At 42.2% G+C, this 21,494-nt stretch overlaps 1 protein-coding gene across 1 annotated transcript; it reads right to left on the bottom strand.

The window, feature by feature from the left end:
• Positions 1–4,591: 4,591 nt before the first annotated feature.
• ercc4 (excision repair cross-complementation group 4) lies at positions 4,592–12,474 on the bottom strand. The gene is made up of 11 exons (XM_079577705.1): positions 12,162–12,474; positions 10,502–10,682; positions 10,226–10,421; positions 9,952–10,159; positions 9,164–9,344; positions 8,973–9,101; positions 8,776–8,880; positions 6,790–7,357; positions 6,626–6,718; positions 5,450–5,562; positions 4,592–5,362 (listed from the first exon to the last, which is right to left on the bottom strand). The coding sequence occupies exons 1-11, from the start codon at positions 12,336–12,338 to the stop codon at positions 4,620–4,622; spliced, it is 2,694 nt and encodes an 897-aa protein (XP_079433831.1). The 5' UTR covers positions 12,339–12,474; the 3' UTR covers positions 4,592–4,619.
• Positions 12,475–21,494: the final 9,020 nt, after the last annotated feature.

Raw genomic sequence — 21,494 nt, 5'->3', positions numbered from 1 at the left:
AACCTTAATCTACGAAGAAAACCCAGCAAACACAAAAAAGTCAAACAAAATCAATATCATGACTAAAATGTGGTCACAATGTTACTTTTATGTCAATTAAGATCAAAGATTTGCCATGTTATTACACACTTAAAGATAAACCGAGTTGAACACAATGCCGACAGTGTGTGTAGTGATGGGAATGAGAGTCCGCAGCGAATTCTGCGCGCTGTCGAGAAGAGGTCAGATGTCACGTTTCTACAAATAGTAATGGCAGTGAGGAGTTCCAGTCATGTCCATACCCACGGACAAAGACACACACACGAGATAAGTGGCGACACTCTCAGCGCACACAAAGCCAGAGCAGCTGAGGTGATCCGGTTTCTACCCGGCATAAGCACCGGCGCAGGGGCTACAGATGGGTGGGACCGTAATGCTATACAATACCAATAGGATGTGCGCAATTAGGAAGTCACACAAAACATTCTACACAGTATGAGCACACATAAAGAGGAAGCTAATATGGGCTCCTACTCACAGTACATTTTTGGTACTGTGAAGAAAGACACTATAATGGATAGACGAAGATTTTAATTCAGTCCACAACCGAGGACTGAAGAAACAATATTGCCTGTGAGAAAAATGCAGGATTTCTGTAGATATAGAAATTTAAAGCAATACAAAGTAACTTGTTTACCTTAATAAATCTATCCATAGTCCCTCTTGGGTTAATACAAGTGGTAATGGGATGACTGGGGGGTCTTTAGTCTCCCCCTGGTGTCTCTGGCCAGGAAACCATGCCTGCAACTTGACTGCCACCGGGTTGGAGCAGCAATACACACTAATGGAATCACGAAGAAGCAGCTAACAAGCTAAGAGGCAAAGCTAACTGCGGGCTAGCACCACTGTAAACAGTATTTACAGCAAAGTTTGAGTGAAAAATAAAGGTCTCCATGGTGTAATTGGATGAACAATATCCCTCTCTCCCTTTGTCCTTTCTGTCAGCGAAGTATTTACTCTCACGGACAATTAATGATTAAAAAACCGCAACATGCTACGCCACCTGCAGTAGCGCTTATGGCCTCTAGGGGCATGGGCTACTTAGTACTGTCTGCTTTAACTACTGTAAACTACAACGGTATCCAAGCAAGTTCAGCCAGAGTCAAGATTTCAGTCACATCGGGATATTCTTAACATTTCTTGGAACATGGCCTGTAGCCGGAATGTCAGAGAATCTGTGAGAACATAAACCCAACGTAGCATGATTTATCAATGACATGACTGACACCCACTTTGGAAATTCCCACACTAATATATGTTGTGAAACCAGTCAATGAACAACTACAAGTTTAGGAGGAATGGTGAACACGGTGTGGGAGTTCATCTGGCTATCGAAAAAGCAGAAGTGTGGTGTATTTAGACTTAAAATAGCCACAGCCCGGTCCAACAAAAACGTCTGCTTTAATCCAGAGATAACACACGCACGATGACATCAGACGGGCGCTGCTGTTCTCACAAGCTCAGTCACACATGCGCCACTGCTTCCTTCCTGAAGAGGGGGAAAAAAGAAATCTGGAAGACAACACAAAGGGATGAGGAAAACGGTTTTACTGTCAAGAGATGTCCGAACACTTTGGTACCTCATCTCACTGGGATGTGGTGTACAAATCATTTTACTTCAGTTTGGGTGTTGTTAATGGTGCAAAATAAACACTAAATCAAGTTTTGAGGGGTTCCGCAATGTGGCTTTAGGTGGGACGGTCCATCCGCTGACCGAACTCCTCTGCTCCCGTGTCTGTAGTCTTCCACCGCAGCCTGGTGCAAAGTCGCCCTAAAAATTTGACTCATTTGGCAGTGAGCGATCCTACTCAATACCCCAACAATGTGGAAAGCAGTCCACCTTAGGGGCAGCATTAAGGACTTGGACACTGATCAATGCCTTACCACATGCAAAGGGATTTTTTTGTTTTTTTGAATGCGGTTTCATTACGTTTAATTCTCCACAGGGCGCGATGTGGTGAGCCCTCGTCTAACCTGATCTGTTCCCAGCAGTCTCGCAGCAAGCCAATACTGCCCTGGGAGGTTGGAATAAGCCAAACACAGGGGCTTAACGCACGGCCGTAATGATTTTTGCAGTAGCGCAGAATGTAAAGTATTAACAAAAAAGATGACTAAGGAGCAGAGACATCCTGCTTTTTCTCCCCTCAAAAAAATCAATTTAAAGATAACATCGAGGGGCCTTGAGTGCGTGGTTACTGATACTTCAAGCCGTGCCAACTCGTAGTGATGCTGCGTAATGATAGTGCGCATCCGGACTCTGGGATAAAGGGTAGAATTAGCATAGGGCCTCAAATAACAGGGCTAAACAAAACGATCTAACCAGTAGTATGTTGGGGAAATGCGTTATATTTCATGGGGCGTCACTGCAGTGGAAGAGGTGGGTGTGTGTGTGGGAAAAGCTACTTCAATCTGACAGGTGAATGAGTGCATCCCTCACCTTGTATATAAAAAAAATGTAATAAAATAAATAAAACAATGTAATAAAACAAATTTAGGATGAGAATCAATGTCGACATAACTGCAGTACATCGACACTGAATCATCGCCCAGTCCGAGCACGTTTGCCCGCTGTCTTGCGAAGTACCAATCTCCTCCCAACAACAACCTCCACACATTTTCGCCTGGCTAGCTCGGCGGCTAACGCAGGCTAACATGCTAAAAACAAGGCAGCGCAGCCGTGAGCCGCGCGCGCTTACCGGGACTGCCAGGGACGGTGTTGCGGAGCCCGTGGCCGCCGTGGTCCGCAGCGGTGCAGCCGGGCATTGACAGGGGGGGAGGTTTCGGCCCCGTGTTCCGCTTGTTTCCTGACTGCTGCTGGAGGGATTGAAGTTTATTTCGCGGAGGAAAATGGCTGCGACTGGTCTGGATGCAGGGTGACGTAATGACGCCGAGAGGGGGGCGTGTCGCTGGTCACTGGTCAGTCGAAAGGGAGAAGTGGACTTTAGGACTTTAGCACCGTCTGTGACAATAACAAGGAAGGCAATCCTGATGGGAACTGAGCGGTGTCACTGCGAATCTGTGCGGTTGCATGTTCCAGAAAACACAACAAGCTTCATTCCACAGAGTTAAAATGTCCAACACCTGTTTTTGTTTACAATGACAAAGATACATGTACATATAATTAGTTATGGTCCAAACGCGAATTCCTAACTTTATTGTGTATTCCTAACATTTTTATTTTTTATTTTTAAAGGGGGGGTATTATGCAGAATTGACTTTTTCAAGCTTTACATCATGTTATTATGTCATTCCCTCATTAAAAACATGCCTGAAGTGTTGCCTTGGCACATTCACGCATTTTTGAGTAATCTGTAAAAACTCTGATGGCAGCCATTTTAGGGACAGGTTTGCCTGAGTCCTCCTAGGAACGCCCCCACCTCCTGGAGACGCCTCCGAGCTTTCGTCACCAGCCGAGTAACCAATCACTGTCGGAAAGGGTCAGAGGTTCTTATAGAGACAGAGGCCTATTTCAAGACATTCGCTACAGCCATTTTGAGAGAGCAATTTTATACAAGGCAGTTATTCTAATTTACTGCATTTACAGACCAACAGAAGGTTTGGTCATCATTGTAGTGTGATATAGACTGGTGCTATGTGATTGAAAAAAGCATAATACCCCCTCTTTAACAAATCTGGTTCTTTAATATCCTTCGTAATATGCTTACAACCATCTCAGTTTCCTGCACTGGATTCATGTGAGCTCTCTCTCAGATCGTCTGCAAAATAAAGCATGTTTTCCTAATCTCTCCCCTCTAGTATGCTCAGAAAATAGGACTGACTAATACCAGTTTTTAGTCAAAAAGTCATAAAATAACCAGTTGTTCAGAAATGTCAAATGATATGCGTCTTTAAAGGCCCTATACCTGATTTTTTGAATGAAAGGGGAGGCCACTAAATTAAAATACCAGTTGTGGTCCAAAGTCATTCGTAGCTTTCCTATTACCTTCGTAGCATCCAAATTCTTTACAGGGACAGGTTTATGGGCAAATTTCACAACTTACAGGGTCACTTTTCAGGGTCACGTTCACACAAATTTTAGAAAAATAGCCTGAAAGTTCATGAAATTGATACAAATGTTTTATAAGTTGATGCACACTGTTTTCCCTACAAGCATTTGAGTTTGCAATATTCTAAAGGAGGATAAAATAATCTGCTTTCCATTTCTAGAAGTAAACTCAGGTATAGCTCCTTTAAGGGGCGGAACGATCCCAAAGTCGACTTGTAGCAGGCAGGTGAGCTTAAACACTGCTCAATGCAATGCGAGTACAATATTACAAGCAAATACAAAAATTAGTCTTTATTTATGAACACACAGTTACCATTAAAAATATATATATTCATTTCCTACAAAAACAGCTCACCTCATAGAGTTTCAGTTCATCTTTCAAGTCATAATGCAACCCTCAGTAGGTTTGCACAAAGATTCTCTATTCCTAAAGCTTCCTCTACAAAAACAACTTCCTATTTATACACAGAAAGTGTTTTGTAGCTGCCAATCACACTTGCATCTGACATTTAATACTTTACATTCATTCTATTCCATTCATGCACATTTAAAAGCTAAATTCCCGAGGGCCTGTTTATGATTTGGGTTTGCTTTTCTGTGGTGGTGCGGGCACATCCGCCACATTATGCATAAACTCATACAGCTGCTTAGCATTGTTAGCATTTCCCAATATCTCAGTCAGTTTTTCCAGGCTGATTTTGGCTAAATCTGCCAGGCTTTCCGCATTCTTTATAACAGCCCTGTAGTTCTTTGTATTTACCCCTGGCATCTTCAGCAGGAAGTCATACGGCCCTGGGTTGTAGAGGTCACTGGACTCCGCCACTGTGTCCGACTCGGCAGTGACGGCTTGGGCAGCTGCCGCGTCTGGTTCTTGCCGCCCCTGTTTTAGCTCGCCGAAAAGCTCGGCGGTGGCGTGGGGCGAGGGGCACCACAGGATACGCAGCCTGGGAAAATGCAACGTCAGCAGGGTGAGCTTTGAGGAGACGTCATTGGAGGATATCTCGTTCCTGAATTCGGAGCGGGACATTAAGGAAAAGGGTTTGGCCGGGTCGAATTCGATCAGCAGCACTGGTTTCTTGTAGTAGCGGGTCATGGAGAGGCACTGGGTGTAGAGGCGGCCGCTTTGCAGAGAGCCGATCAGGTCGCTGACGCTCTTCCGCTCCACGCACACGTCCGGGGTGAGGATGTAGTCGCCCACTTCCAGCGTGACGGGCTCGATGTCCAAACCACGGCGGTGGAGCAGAGACGGCAGCTCGCTACGAAACTCACGCATGTCCACGATCACGCGGGACGGCTCCTTGGGCTGCTCCTGACCTCCTGGTGATCAGAGAAAACAGGAAGCAATTTAATGTGAATAAAGCAGGACATTTACAGTCAAAGCCCCTCAATGAAAGACAAGCCTACCTGCTTTGCGAGTGTTGGTGGTGGCATTAGCAGGCTCTAAATTTCTTGCAAGGTCCAGATTGGTGTCTTCTCTGCCTTCTCTCTCTTCTGGGATCACCATTGTTGCCTTTTCTCTGCAGGAAGATCAAAATGCGATAGATCAGTATCCAACACAAGAAACCAACTGCATTCCAGTTCAGCTCTCGAGTGTAATTATCCAATTAAAATCCTCAAAGTGGGCAGAAGCAAAACAGGCATAAATCATTCTTCTGTCAGCATTGACTATATTTTACATGAAAAACATGAAAAATTGTAAAGACAAGACAGTCCGAACGGAGAGACTGGGCTGGTCAGATTGGCCTGCAGTGCCCTCTGTAGAAATGACACGTAGTAAAATATCATTCACATTCAGCCAGAGGTGGGATAAGTCACTAAATGCAAGTCTCGAGAAGTCATGAAGGTCCAAGTCCCAAGTAAGTCCAAGTCAATTGGTCATGGGGTCAAGTCAAGTCACACTATAGTCAGTAAGTCCCCTCAAGACGCACATGTTGGAGTTGGGCCTAAATTAAAGGCATTAATAAGCTGCTTATTAAAAGGTATTCATAAGCTGCTTATGAATACCTTTACAAGGTTCATGGCCTATTAACATGTTAAATACCTTATAGTCTTATAGATTGCTCATAAAACACTGCACCGCTGCAATACCACCCCCTAGTGGCTAGAAGCAGTTTTGTTGTTATGTAAAATCCTGTGAGGACTTGACAAATGTCAAAAACAACTTTAAATAGAAACAATAAAAGTGTTTTGGGTTTTTTTTTTTTTTTTGAGTTTTTATTCCTGTGAAAAAAGTGAGAGGAGAATCATATTCATGACCACGCTGGCTATTGTTTTGTTTGGATTTTTTAAGTTTTAGCTTTGAACTTTGATTGACATTGTCTTCAGCAAACACATGGTTATTGGCGTTGCTAATGGTTGCTAGTAGAAATCCTTCCTGAGAATGATCCCTCACTTCCAAATGAATAAAAATATTAATTTACAAAAAAAGGCGAGACTTTTTCCAAATGAAGTTATCCTGTGCTGTATCATTTAGTAAATGAATTAATTCAACTATAAAACTATTCAGTTAAATAGAAATAAAGGGTGTAGTAAGACTACAATGAAGTGTACAGTATGTATTTATTTGTTGTAGTTTCTAACCTGATCAAGTGTTCAAAGGCTTTCTTCTCTTTCGAAAGCGCTGTGAGATATTTCTGCTCCTCTGTTGACCCTCCGTAGATAAGGAAGTACACCCTAGAACACACAAATATACTTTTAACAAATCAAAAAGACCAGGCAAAACCATATCCTCAGTTAAAACCCACCTGAGCGGTTTCCCCGGCCGGCACGCTTTGTAGACTTCCAACTGTCGGACGAAACTCAGCTCCGCGTCATACAGTACGACGAAGCTGGGCTCTATTTCGTGAAGCACCCTCGTCAGGCTGTGAGGGTCCACACAACCTTTGAGAGGATGGATGACCGTGAGAGGCTCCTTCAACACGCCGTAATAGGCATCGGAGGACAGGCCTAAATTCATCTCCTCTTCTGCGTCATCTGCGTCCTCTAAAAGCTCATCCTCGCTGCTGCCCATGGCCGCCGGCTCGTCCCGCTCCTCTTTCCCCATCATCTGCGTCAGGGTCAGGGAGGCTCTGCTTTCGCCTTTGGCCTTGGTCTTGCTCGACTTCTTGGCCGGTTCCTTTCCCTTAGTAGATTTTTTGAACGGGCCTTTCCCCTTTTTGCGCTGCTCCAGTTCCAAAGCGGCGGCGGCGTTGGGGTCCCGCTTCCCGATGGTCCTGGCGTAGAGGCGGTTGAGGAGCTGGTCCGAGCCCTGTCTGATGTACTGCTGGAGTTGGGCGCACGTGCGGTCGTCGCTGGCACAGATCAGCACACGGCCTGTAATGATAGAGAAAATATACAGAAATATCAGCGTATTCCCAATCTGGATGCACGTTTTTCCTCTTGGCTTGTACTTAGGCTGTGTAATATCACCAAATGTACATAAATATTGTGAACCCAAAACACTGTATATCCTAAAATTACCTTTACATGACAGAAATTTAGAAATCTTCTGGTTTTATTTCTGTTTTTCCTAATTTTGCTTCATTTCTGGTCCTGACTGTGTTATTGTTTAAAGCGCATATCACAGGTTCGAATGCTTTTAGAAATATGACTTGGATAACATCTGTTGTAAGTAATAATAATCATTTTATTTCAGTGAAGCAGCGATTTAAATAAAGAAAGGTTGGGAAGAAGTTATTTTTATTTGAATGTTTAACCTCTTAACCTCACCTTAACGGAGTGCATTTTCTCCAGTTCGGCTTTACCCAAATCTGAAAGCCTCTTTAAAAAAGCATCAAAATAGCGACAAAAAAGCCATGAAAACAAAAGCTGCAAAAATGTCACAAAGGAACAAAAGAATAACAGAAAACTGGCAAAAATGTGGCATTTTTTAAAAAATATATTTGTGGGTGTGACCCATCACTATGAGTGATCAGGGTTTTCCGCATAAAAAGTTGCATAATGCGCCTTTAACTCATTGACTGCCAATGTCGTCTATAGCTGTCAATTGGGTTTGCTGCAGCAAAGCCTTAAGCATGTCTGGTGTTAAAATCTTAGTTGTAGTTCTTTTATTGAGTCACTAGGTGGCAGCATTGCTCTTTGGATGCAATCACAGTCACTGTTTTGCTTGATTACAAAAAGCTAATTTTCTCAGCTTTTTGGTCAGAAAACAGCATTTTGGGTGATTTCATCTATATTCAACGGACGATTACTAAAGAATGGAAATAGAGTCTGATCTTTCTTTTGGTGGGTTTCGTGTTGACATAGACCTAGACCTAAATTTTCTGTGTGTGTCTTGAAAAAACAGTCAAAATCCTGAAAAACCTCTGGCAGTGGAGAGCTCCCTGATTTGAAAATGGCTGGCAGTCAATGAGTTAAGCTGCTGACAGGAAGTGACATAGATAGAGGCACGGCAACAGTTTAAAATGATTTGCCTCCATCTATGTCACTTCCCGTCAGTGTCCAATAAGAACCAATCACAAAAATGGCCAAACTAAAGAAAGCTGGGTTAAATTTTTGTTGCAAAATCTTAAATATAATTGTCTTAACTATGTTTCAGACAAAAAATTATGTCATGTGCACTTCAAGTCCATTTTTGACTCCATTTGAGCAAAACTATTGACTATTGTGTCATTATTGGTACAGTAGAAACATTTGCATGACGGGGAATCAGTGCAGCATTAAACCAGCAGTAGAAGAAAGGGTAAAGAGGTAGGGGTTGGGAATGTACTGTAGATTATGAATAAACTGACCTGGTTCATGATCTGAGCTCTTATTCTCTTTCTCGATCTCCTGCAGAACTTCAGTCAGCGCTTCCCATTTCGGACTCTTCTCCAGCACCAGCTCTCGTTTCACCTCTTAAACACATCAGCTTTTTTTTATTGATAAAACAATCAAAAGCGCGGCTCGTAAAATGCAAAATGAAAACGACGCTGTGCATTTTGGTTACCGGTGGAGGAGGGCTTTGGTTTGTCTGTCTCCGCTTCTAGTTTAGCTTTCTTCTTGCTCTCGGGGATGCGGTACACTCTGCTTCTTGCATTCATGAACATAGAAGTGCTGGAGTCGAGAAACAGCCAACCTACCAATCAGAAATGTTAGAGTGTGCTCTACTGTAAACGTGGCCACGGTGCTTTGTTCTACCTGAATTTGAGCCAAAGCTCTTCTGGCTGGAGCGCAGTGACTCCAGCAGGTTGAAGAAGGTCACGCAGTCGTACTGAGTGAGGTAGAGCAGCAGCACCCTCAGCACCTTCAGGTCCTGCACCAGGGCTTTGGTCTTAGCCCCCAGCTGGTGCCACAGGGGGTCCAGGTAGTGACGGATGGTCTGGAGGAAAAGCCAGGGGGAGAAAGTGAATATACAAGTGAGTATTTTGGTCTTGTTGAGTTTCATCCATGGTACACATGGTTTGGCCCTGTATTAGTAACTTCTTTTTAATTAATATCTTCTTTCTCTCTTGGGTTTTGCAAGTTGTCAGGTACATTTTTCTGATGAGCTTCAAACAGAGTTTTTAGACTTCCATCAAATCATTACATTTCAATGTTTTTAACTGCATAAATATTGGATTTGTTGGCTTTCTGTGTCCACTTCCACTGACAACTTTAATGGTTCTTTTCCATAAACGGAAGATCGGATCAATGGGAGGTTTTACATGCACTTCCCCACACTTTGGCACAGTCAGCCACTCATACTGGACAAGACTAAGTTCCGGTTTATGCTTGGTTTAATTGTCGTTTTCTCCTTCAGCTGAATCTGCTGCTCTAGTGAAGATTTAGTTCCTCACTGCTTATTGTATCCAAGCTGGAGACCGTCGTAATCTGCCTTTAAATGGCCTGTGACAAATTCTATGTTTCTTAAAGATGGTGCTATCTGTCAAAACTTGAATAACTGACACAGGAATATAAGATCTTTACATTATTATTAAGTTTAGCACCTTGTCAAAAGCGCTCCCCAGGGTGTTTTCCAGGGACAGGTCCTCCGCCTCCAGCGAGGGGTTGTAGCGCTTCAGCTCCTTCAGGCAGGCGCTCATGATGTCCAGGATGGAGCTCTGAATGGCCCTCATGGCTGGAGTCAGTGACACGTGAAGCTCCACCACCTCCGGCTTGTGTCTGTCCAGAGCTGTGTTCACCGACGCCTGGAACCTGCTCGACACAACAACAAATCAATAGGAATGACGTTGTCACATTTGATGAAAGCCAGTATTGCACCTGGGCCAAAGGTAGAGCTTCTTGACGAAGAGGTTTCTCATGACGCGCTCCACCTTACAGAACCCGGTGGAGAAGGATGTGGCTTTGTCCGTGAAGGCCTTTATGAAGCCAGCCTTGTTCTTCTGCCTGAACAGACGAAGGATGAAGGCCTCCTGACACGACTCGATGATTTTATGTGCCCTGTACACCAAAATGCCTAAAAACAAACAGAACAGAGAAGTGTTTTTAATACGTCGTCTTCCTTTTAAAGTGCATAGAAACGACAGCAACAGCGACCTGAAATGAGGTGAGCAGGGATACGATCTGTGAGGAAGTCCACCACCAGAATCCTGCTGGTGACGAACAGCACCCCTCCCTCGGTGTACACGTTGTATCGCTCCGTGCTCTGGACGTCACTGGTCACTGTCCGGGGCAGGTGGGTCACGCCCTCTACACGCAACTGCTCGGTCAAGTATTCCTGGGAGGGAACAGCGAAGCAAAGGCACAGGACTGCACTTTAAGTTTAACCGTGGCATTGGCTGAGTATGAAGAAGTACTGTTCCAGCAATACTATCAGCAAACTCAAGGTACCTTTACTTTGCTGTACTGACTACTACATTTTAGAGCAAAAGTTTTTGAATTAAAGGGACTAGAGGCAATTTGGTCATTTTTATACTCACTACTGCCACCTCAGGTCTTATGTGTAACTGCACTTGGGACCTGAACAACTTTTTGAGTGCAGGATTTTAGAGGCAGTTGTGGTGAACAGGTCTGGGCTCATTCTACACATGAGCACGTGGCTGGAACATGTTGGGGAGGAAAATACTTAATTTGGACATTTTTAAACTCCTTTAAATTAAAGTATGTTCGATTTTGATTCAAACGCATCTTCTTTTTCAATAACCTCATTGCAAACAGTGCAGCAAAATACTTCTGACCAGAAACATCCAAATTACAAAACGCCAGCTCAGGATTGTGCCGTCAAAAGTCAAAAACACTTTCATTTCTGGGATTTCCGGTGCATTCCACAATAGTATGCTGTAAAATACTATAGTTATCGTTCACTTAAAAGCACTTGGATACTGTAATGTCGATACAAACCAGTTGTGATCAGGCAGCTAGTGGAGTTGTTCCATGATCTTACTATATTTCATTAACTGCTGTTAGTCTATGGACAAGAGACAATGTTTACTGGTTTTCCCGAGCATGGCCTGGACATACTTATTCCTTTCCAAACTCTATGGTTTTGATTTTTTTTTTTACTTTTACCTTTTCATTTTTTACTTTCAGTATCTTTGAAGGTGGTTTCTTTTCTTTCACTTCAGTAGAGTTTCAGATACTTCCATAATGTTTATTGCTCCTGATTATTTACTTTTATTTGCAGAGGTGGGTAGAATAGCCAAAACATATTTTACAACAAGCCCGACTATTTACTCAAGTAAAGGTTAAAACAAATCATGCTTACTGTGAGTAACTGAGTAAAGGTTTGAGGGGAAAAAAAATCTGATTTATTTTCAAAGGCGCCATAAATTGTGAGACAAAGCAAAAAAAAAAAAAAATCACGAGGAAATCCTAATATTTACCCCAAAAAAATCCCAGAAAATGGCAAAAATACAAAAAATAAATAATTTTAAAGAACAAGGAGCACGGGACGACCCACATCCATCTTACTGATCAAAATTAAGCATGTGCCCCTTAACCTCCTACCCATACTTAACCCAAATCTAACAGCGTTTCAACTGAAGAGCTGCAGTGAATGCCTCATTTGAAAGCCAAGAACTAAAAAACTGATCCTAACTTTGCTGTCACCGCGCTTTGATCGCATTATTGAAGCGTTTTGTCATGATTTTGTCGCTTTTTCATCGTTTTTATCCTCCTTTTCGTGGCTGTATTGACTGGGGTCACCATGTCAAGTCGCTGCTGAGTCTTTTCGTTGTGATCCCCTGCGGTCTCTCACCTGCTCGGGGGTGGTGGCGTTGAGCAGGAGCACCAGGCTGTCCCGCTCGGAGTAAACCCGCATGAACTGCAGCAGGATGCGGTCCAAGCCCATGCCCTCCGCCGCCACCAGCAGCCCGTCCGAGCCGAACAACCCCAGGAACATCTCCGTCTCGTACTCCAGCAGCGGGGCCGCCATGGTCCTGGAGACACCCGGGCGGCAGGCTCAACCCGGGACAGTCAAAAACAAAATAATAATAAAGAAGAAGAAGACCCTTTCCTCTTCAAAGAAAACTATAAAGCGCCAGCAGAGACCTGTCACACAGCTGCACTTTCTTCTGTTTTGAAACGGCTCTTCCGGTCACGTGACGGCGAAAGCCAACGAGTTCCTGGGGTTACGTAAGCGCGCCCTCTGCTGGCTTGGAAAGGAATCGATCGCTCTTACATTTTTTGTACTGAGCAGTGTAAAATTAAGAAATAAACGATAACTTTAATCATGACAACACTGAGAATAGTAATAAGAATAGACTTACTTATATGGTCTCAATTGTTAGTGTATAATAATAGGTATATAAATAAAACCATTAAATACGTGGGTCCAGTCATGTCAAAGAATTAGCTTATCTATAATAAATGAACTCCCACCTGAATGTGTTATTACAAAGGTTTAAACCTGAATGAGGAAACATTTACAGGGCTAGTGGGTGTCTTAGTGCCGTCATGTATTTTGAGATGGATTATTTCACTAACGCAGGTAGACAAAGGCTGCCTGTAGGTATTTGAGATGCTTGTGAGCCCATATTTTTCTCTATTAAAAAAAAAAAAAAAACAATCTGTGGGTTTGTGCCATATTTACAGAACGTATTTGCCTTAGGTCTGAATTTGACAGCATCTGTTGTTCTCTGTTGAATATAGATTACTAGTGGGTTGAGAGTGTGCAAAACGTGAAGCACTGTAATGTGAGAGTCGGTATACTTTTTTCATAGAGTACTAGTTGATTTTAGTTGCAATATCTACACTCTAACAATGAAAAAAAGAACACAAATTTCCTTTTTAGTTGCATTACACACCTAGAAAACGTGTTTTACTTTCGGAATCTTTAAAGGTGATTTCATTTATATCTTTCACTTCAGTAGAGTTTCAGATACTTCCATAATGTTTATTGCTCCTATTAGTATTTAGCCAAAACATATTTTACTACAAGTAAAAAGTAGTGGCCCAAATACTTTATTAATTGTGAGACAAAGCATAAAATCATGAGGAAATCCTGATATTTACAAAGAAAATTCCCAGAAAATGGCAAAGATACAATTTCAAGCAGAAGTAGTTCATATAAGGCTATGTCAGTAAAGGAACTTAGGAGGAAATTTAGTGCAAACAAAAAACAATTTCACCAAGAAAAAACAACATGTCTGTGCAGGCTCTCAGTCGTACAGGAGTTGTCCATCTTAAATGAAGGTTCTTGAGTCATTTTTACAGTGTCTCTCATCCAAAAGGCTCACGAAGTAGAGGCGAAACATTCACTCTGTGTGGTGTGACACGTCTGCACTGTGGCCCACCTGCCAGCAGAGGGCAGTGTTGTCCTGTGCCTCAAATAGACCGTGTGCCACTCATAGCCCTCGTGCCTTCGGTGGGAAAAGCACCAGCGGTGAATCAGGCCGGAGAGTGGAAATATGACAATATCAGCCTCGCGGGACAAACCGACTCACAACATTATTCATTCTGCTTATGAGACTTTCACGCTTCGAAAAATTGAATCAAATCATCCACAAAAGCACCCCGAGGATGAGAAAGTGAGCATAGCAACCAAAGCTAAGAGGCCATCCCAGTAGTCCTCATTAGAAACAGATAGAGAGGCTAAGTGTGGCTCCAGAGGTTAGCACAGCCCCGCAAACCAAAGTTCACACTTGCAAAGAGGAAAAAGGCCAAGGAATTTCAAAGCCTCGTGTTTTAATTAATGTGAATGGGGAAAAAAAGATGGCTGGAAATTTCAATTACAATAAATTTAGATTGAGTTGGAGTAAGAAGGGTCGAATTAGAACACAGTGTGCTGAGTCAGCCTTTCAGCGGAAAGAGAATAACAAACAGCAGCAAAGAAATTATAACAGAAATAATCATGTTTTTATTATTACTACTGTTATTATTTTGGGAGCTGCCCTGCTGAAGTTAGACGTTTTAAATGGATAGTTATTAATTTATTTCCTAGACAGGACATGACGACAGAATTCAAGGATGGGCTTGACGCATAGGACAAAATCCCCTTCAGCGTACCACTATACTACTAGTAATATAATAGTACCCCTAAACTACTATATTGCAACTACACCTTGCAATAATTCCCCTTTTATCCACTTTCGACATGTTTAATTTGTGTGATTATACTTGGATTGTGTAAAGGCTGATGTAACTATATTTAAATAGGGAAAACGTGCAGAGCTTCTAACTTCACTCCCGTTTGGGGCAATGGAGGAGAGGCTATGCTAACGCCGTCTGTGCTCTGTTTACGTGACTGAGCGCACGCGTGGAGACCAGACAGCTACGCATCAACTCGTCTAAGCTCTGGTAAGAACATATCTCAGTATTTAAAATGGTGGCCTATTCCTTTAATGCTTTTATATAAGCCTATTGAAATCATTTCTATTTAGAAAATGGGCATTTTATCACCAGTGACTATGTTGGCTTGCATCTCGTTTGGTTTTAACGCTCTATAGAGTCAGCAGTGGGAATTATTTTTAATAGAAAGACAAGCTTTAATTTTTAGCTAGCGACATACTAACCAATCGATGGCACTGTAATAAATGCAGTTTGAGAGCAGTGCTCCTTAGAACAGGTCACGTTATCGTTTGCTGACTTTTTAATAATAATAATAATAACTTACACTTGTATTGGCCTTTACAAGCCTGTATTACCAAGTTTCTCAAAGCACTACGCTGTCATTATTCGTTCACTCCATACATGGAGTCAATATTTATAGGTTTGGGAGCAGGACTACGCCTCAACCTATCACACTTTGCACGTCACCAACTACTCTTGCTTTCACCTAACCACGCCTCTAATTACTCACGAGCCATTATATGCCAAGCCAAGCCTCGTCATCTCAGTTTGTTTGAAACTGTGTCGACCCCACCCTCCCTCCCTTCATGTCTTTTCCATTTCAGCAACGATTCTCCTGCTTAGAAGGGGGGTCCTGAATAGCTGGGTTCATCCGAGACGGAGCCCCCACCCACAGTCTCGCCCAGTTTCCCTCTACACTATAACCTTGTGAATCAAATCTTAATTGCACTTTGTTGTGGCGTGGTCTTGTTCACGAGTGAGGGACGGATGGAGCGTGAGATCGACAGACGGATCGGTGCGGCGTCAGCAGTGATGCGGTCGCTGTATCGGTCTGTCGTGGTGAAGAGGGAGCTGAGTCGGGGCAAAGCTCTCGATTTACCGATCGATCTACGTTCCCACCCTCACCTATGGTCATGAGATTTGGGTAATGACCGAAAGGACAAGATCGCGAGTACAAGCGGCCGAAATGAGTTTCCTTCGCAGGGTGGCTGGGCGCACCCTTCGAGATCGGGTGAGGAGCTCAGTTACCCGAGAGGAGCTCGGAGTAGAGTCGCTGCTCCTTCACGTCGAAAGGAGCCAGCTGAGGTGGCTCGGGCATCTGTTCCGGATGCCTCCTGGTCGCCTCCCGCGGGAGGTGTTCCAGGCATGTCCTAGTGGGACAAGGCCTCGTGGAAGACCCAGGACACGCTGGTGGGACTATGTCTCCGAGCTGGCCTGGTGTCGCCTCGGGGTCCCCCCAGAACAGCTGGAGGAGGTGTGTGTGGATCGGGAAGTCTGGGCATCTCTGCTGAGACTGCTGCCCCCGCGACCCGGCCCCGGATAAAGCGGAAGAAAATGGATGGATGGATGGATGGATGGATGGATGTGGCGTGGTCCTTGCTAGTGAATTGGTGGTGGTAAGCTACTGTTGTAGCCACAGCTGCCGTGGGGTAGACTGACGGAAGCGAGGCAACCAGTCTGCGCCATCGGCCCCTCCGACCACCACCAACCACTCACTCACTCACTCACTCACTCACTCACACATTCACTCACCTGGTGTTACCAAACGGTCTCCCATCCAATTACAGGCCCTTCCCTGCTTAGTTTCCAAGGTCTGCCGGGATTGGGCAGAGCAAAGGCGGTATAGGCTATTTATTAAGTAACTAAATCCAGGACGCACCTTTTTCAGTAGAAAACGAAATGACAAAAATGTATGAGTGAAGAAAAATGCTACCTCAGAGCGGGTGTGTTTTAATGAGGGATGATTCGGTCACACTGCCTTTGCTGCATTAACAAACCCCTTCACATGCAGATGAATCCAATGATCTTTTTGATATCACATACGGCATCAGTGCATGTTCACAAATAAGATTATTACAACCTCCAGAGCCTTTTGAAACGCACATGAGAAAGACGCTCGCTCTGACACTTAGAGCTGGGTCAAGTGAGGCAGAGGCGCGCTCACCTCTTTGTTTGGGATGATTACCGACGGTACCGGAAACCCTACGCTTCCGCCACGAGCTCCCATTTGCATGTATTATCAGCCACAAAACAAGCGCGTAAATGTTCGGAGTCACACGGAAGACGATTACGCGGGAAATGGGCAAAGGAGAAGAGAATGGGGGGGGGAACGGAAAAAAAAACGGCATTCACGCAAATGTATGGCTTTTTGTGAGGAGCGCGAACAAACACAGCTCGCCGGCTGTCACTTCCACTTTAGCAAATCACCATGACACTCGCGCCAATAAAGGGTCGGCGACTCAAGAAGACAGACAATAAGGGCAAGTGAAAGCAGGCCCGGGGAGATAAACACATTTTTCTTGTAGCATGGGCGACGGCGGATGAATAATTCAAGGCGGGGTGGAGGTTTCGGAGGTGCTGGGGGATGACAAGGGGAGACATCATACAGTCGGAAGCATTGTATTAAAGAAAGATTGGAAAGTGATGTGTTTTGTAAGCGAGCAATTTAAAGTGATACTTTTGGGACCGGCTCTGTTTTTATAAAGTGATGGAGGGGAGTTTCGGCGTTCCGTACACAGGCAAGTCACTACAAATTGTGTGCTTAGATTGCTTTGGTATGAGCTTGAAGAAGATCGTGCCGTCGAAATTGCTAAAAAAAGATTACTTCGTGGTCAACCAATGGAGACGCCTTTGTTGTCATATGTTTATTATATTCTAATCAAGTCAAGACACGCAAGGATTGACAGCCTTTAGCGCTTTTGGGTAAGTCTGGTTCCTGGTTGCTCAAAATAAGGCTGACATTTGAATCAAAATCATCATTTGAGTGGACGCAATGAGACTGAAATCATTCAGTCACAGCCTCACTGTAGCTTAGACCTTAACAAACTAGTCTTCCTTTCTTAACCTCTTAACTCCCACCTGAACGGATCCCATTTTCTCCAGTTTGGCTTTACCCTAATCAAAATGATTCTTGGGGGAAAAAAGCACCAAAATAGCCACATAAAAATGAGAAGAAAACAAGGATGTAAACGCAACAAAAATGTGACAAAAATGTGACAAAAATGTGACAAAAAAATGACAAAAATTCAACAAAAAAATGACATAAACTCAACCAAAAAGTGACAAAAATTCAACAAAAAGTGACAAAAATTCAACAAAAATGTGACAAAAATTCAACAAAATTGTGACAAAAACTCAACAAAAAAATGACAAAAATTCAACAAAAAGTGACAAAAAACTCAACCAAAAAGTGACAAAAATGTGACAAAAATGTGACAAAAATTCAACAAAATTGTGACAAAAACTCAACAAAAAAATGACAAAAATTTAACAAAAAGTGACAAAAAACTCAACCAAAAAGTGACAAAAATGTGACAAAAATGTGACAAAAAACTCAACCAAAAATTCAACAAAAATTCAACAAAAATTCAATAAAAATTCAACAAAAATTCAACAAAAATTCAACAAAAATTCAACAAAAATTCAACAAAAATTCAGCAAAAATGTGACAAAAATTCAACAAAAATTCAACAAAAAAATGACAAAAATTCAACAAAAATGTGACAAAAAATCTACAAAAATTCAACAAAAATTCAACAAAAAAAATGACAAAAATTCAACAAAAATGTCACAAAAACTCAACCAAAATTCAACAAAAATTCAACAAAAATTCAACAAAAAATCAACAAAAATTCAACAAAAATGAAAAAAAAAAAAGAAAGAAAGAAAAAACATACAAAAGGTGACACAACACAGCAACAACGCGAGGAAAAAGATCAGTTTTGTGGGTCTTAGCTTTCAAATGAGGTGTTACACAGGCCTTTATAATAGCCAAAGAGGACAGAATGCATTTGGTTTAGGCGGGTGGTAAGAGGTTAAGACGTCATCACAAGCTCTGATCTCAGGAAGCCCGTGTACTCCGCCATAGTTGTTGTGCACACACACCGTACTAAAGCCTAAGTCCACGGCCGAGTGTATGTTTTCTGTTGAGCTGGGGATTCACAGCGGCGCACTTCCTCGGACCAAAGAAGACAGACCGAGAGGGAGAAGGAGAGGGGAGGAGGTACAAGAAACAACTAGAGGGAGCGTCGTAGATCAAGGAAGCTCACAGGCCGATCTGATCTCCTCCAGAGCGGCCTGGGACGAGAGAGGAGAGAGGAGAGGAGAGGAGCCACGGGGTCTCTGCTAAAGATAGAGGAGAGATCAAGTGTAAAAATAGGGTATCTTTCAACAATAACAACAAATCAAGAAATACAGTAGTGAATAAGCTCCGATATTTGAAATCTGAGCCATTTTGACACAAACGTCTTGCGATACAAAATCTAAATCCTTTTTTTTTCATTTATATTTGAATAACATATAGTCGACCTCCTAGCATAATGCCACAATACATCTTTGTTTACTCTTTTAGTCATCATTGCCTGTCTTCCTCAATAAGAAGGTTTGAAATGATGACGCATTTAGATGGAGAACATCTGTTGCAAGTAATAATTTTAATGAAGAAATGTTGGGCAGAAAAGTTATTTTTATTAGATTTTTTTTAAGCTGCTGACAGGAAGTGACATAGAGATGAAGTCCCATTGATTTAACCTCTTACCACCCGCCTAAACTAAATGCATTCTGTCCTCATCTATTATATAGGCCTGTGTAACACCTCATTTGAAAGCTAAGACCCACAAAACTGATCTTTTGCCTCGCGTTGTTGCTGTGTTGTGTCACCTTTTGTATGTTTTTTCTTTCTTTCTTTTTTTTCCATTTTTGTGACATTTTTGTTGAGTTTTTGTAGAATTTTTGTTGAGTTTTTGTCAAATTTTTGTTGAATTTTTGTCACATTTTTGTTAAATTTTTGTCACATTTTTGTTGCGTTTACATCCTTGTTTACTTCTCATTTTTTGTGGCTATTTTGGTGCTTTTTTTCCTAAGAAGCTTTTTGATTAGGGTAAAGCCAAACTGGAGAAAATAGGATCCGTTCAGGTGGGAGTTAAGAGGTTAACATGGTCGGCAGGGCAACAGTCTAAAATTGTTTGCCTCTGTCTATGTCACTTCCTGTCAGTGTCCAATAAGGAAGTGTAAATAAATGTCAGAAAACTGGGTAAAACTTTCAGCAAAATCTTAAATATAATTGTGTTAACTATGTTTTAGTAAAAATTGTGTCATGTGCACTTTAAAGGAACAGTACGGAGTTTAAAAATGTTAAAATGATGTATTTTCCTCCCCCTACATGTTCCAGTCCTAATGTGTAGGACCTATTCACCATAATTGCCTCTAAAATCCTGCACTGTCACTCAAAAAGTCGGGTCCGAAGTGCCGTCATGCACGAGCTTAATATAGACCTGCAGTTACACGAATGACCTGAGGTGGCAGTAGTGAGTATAAAAAGACCAACTTGCATCTAGCCCCTTTAACCTCTTACCACCCGCCTAAACCAAATGCATTCTGTCCTCTTTGGCTATAATATAGGCCTGTGTAACACCTCATTTGAAAGCTAAGACCCACAAAACTGATCTTTTTCATCGCGTTGTTGCTGTGTTGTGTCACCTTTTGAAGGTTTTTTTTTCTTTCTTTTTTTTTCATTTTTGTCACATTTTTGTCACTTTTTGGTTGAGTTTTTTGTCACATTTTTGTTGAATTTTTGTTGAATTTTTGTTGAATTTTTGTCACATTTTTGTTGAATTTTTGTCACATTTTTGTTGAAATTTGTCACATTTTTGTTGAGTTTTTGTCACATTTTTGTTGAATTTTTGTCATTTTTTGTCTAATTTTTGTCACATTTTTGTTTAGTTTTTGTCACATTTTTGTTGAATTTTTGTTGAATTTTTGTCACATTTTTGTTGAATTTTTGTCACATTTTTGTTGAAATTTGTCACATTTTTGTTGAGTTTTTGTCACATTTTTGTTGAAATTTGTCACATTTTTGTTGAATTTTTGTCACTTTTTGGTTGAGTTTTTTGTCATTTTTTTGTTGAGTTTTTGTCATTTTTTTGTTGAATTTTTTTTGAATTTTTGTTAAATTTTTGTCATATTTTCATTGAATTTTTGTCACATTTTTGTTGCGTTTACATCCTTGTTTTCTTCTCATTTTTTGTGGCTATTTTGGTGCTTTTTCCCCAAGAATCATTTTGATTAGGGTAAAGCCAACCTGGAGAAAATGGGATCCGTTCAGGTGGGAGTTAAGAGGTTAAGTCATCTTTATGAAGGTTCATCAAATTTCCCACAAACTTAAACATGACTTGGGAAATGATGCTATGAGGCTATGAGGCTCGAGTTTCGGAACCAGACTCGTGCCCTTGTTCCTTGTAACGCGAGCGAAAAAGCGCTGTTTTCAGAGCGAGGTGAGCTGAGAAGATCAGAAATCATTAGAGCGCCTCGAACTTACAATGAGCCAGACCTATTTTACTCATATCTTTTATTCATGGCCGTGTCATCACCTCCAGAGCTCATCGGATTTGCTAATCATCATTTGCATATAGAACCGGGGGAATACGGCTGGTCTGATTTCAGGCCGGCCAGGCCAACTCACGAACACAATCAAGAGAGTTGTAGCTCAAGTGATTTAGTGAAAATTTAAACGGCCAAAGTGGCTAATGGGATTACCGTGGGTGGCGCATTGGTTAGCGCTCTTTTAAAGAAAAATCCTGGCTCCGCTTCCCGGTCTGGGTGAAATCTATATTGCAAGGCGTAGTAATATTACTACGCCTTGCAATATAGTTCCCCTTTTTATCCGCTCAGAAAATCGCCATGTTTAATTTTGTGTTACTCTACTTGGATTGGAACGTGGAAGAGCTTGGTCGCTTCTAACTTCACCTCCATTTGGATCCATAGATGAGAAGAGAAGAGGCTATGCTAACGCCCTCTGTGCTCT

This window comes from Gobius niger, assembly GCF_951799975.1.
Source record: "Gobius niger genome assembly, chromosome: 19".
Lineage (NCBI taxonomy): Eukaryota > Metazoa > Chordata > Actinopteri > Gobiiformes > Gobiidae > Gobius > Gobius niger.
Note: the sequence above shows the minus strand (reverse complement) of the source record. Positions and strands in the feature narration are given on the sequence as shown.

What these genes read in the sequence shown, in the direction of transcription:
- ercc4 (XM_079577705.1), bottom strand. Translation starts at nt 12,338, where the DNA reads ATGGCGGCCCCGCTGCTGGAGTACGAGACGGAGATGTTCCTGGGGTTG. An exon ending in CCCTGCTCACCTCATTTCAG is followed by an intron (nt 10,422 to 10,501) that starts GTCGCTGTTGCT and finishes GTTTGTTTTTAG; the next exon opens with GCATTTTGGTGTACAGGGCA. An exon ending in ACCAAAGCCCTCCTCCACCG is followed by an intron (nt 8,881 to 8,972) that starts GTAACCAAAATG and finishes GATGTGTTTAAG; the next exon opens with AGGTGAAACGAGAGCTGGTG.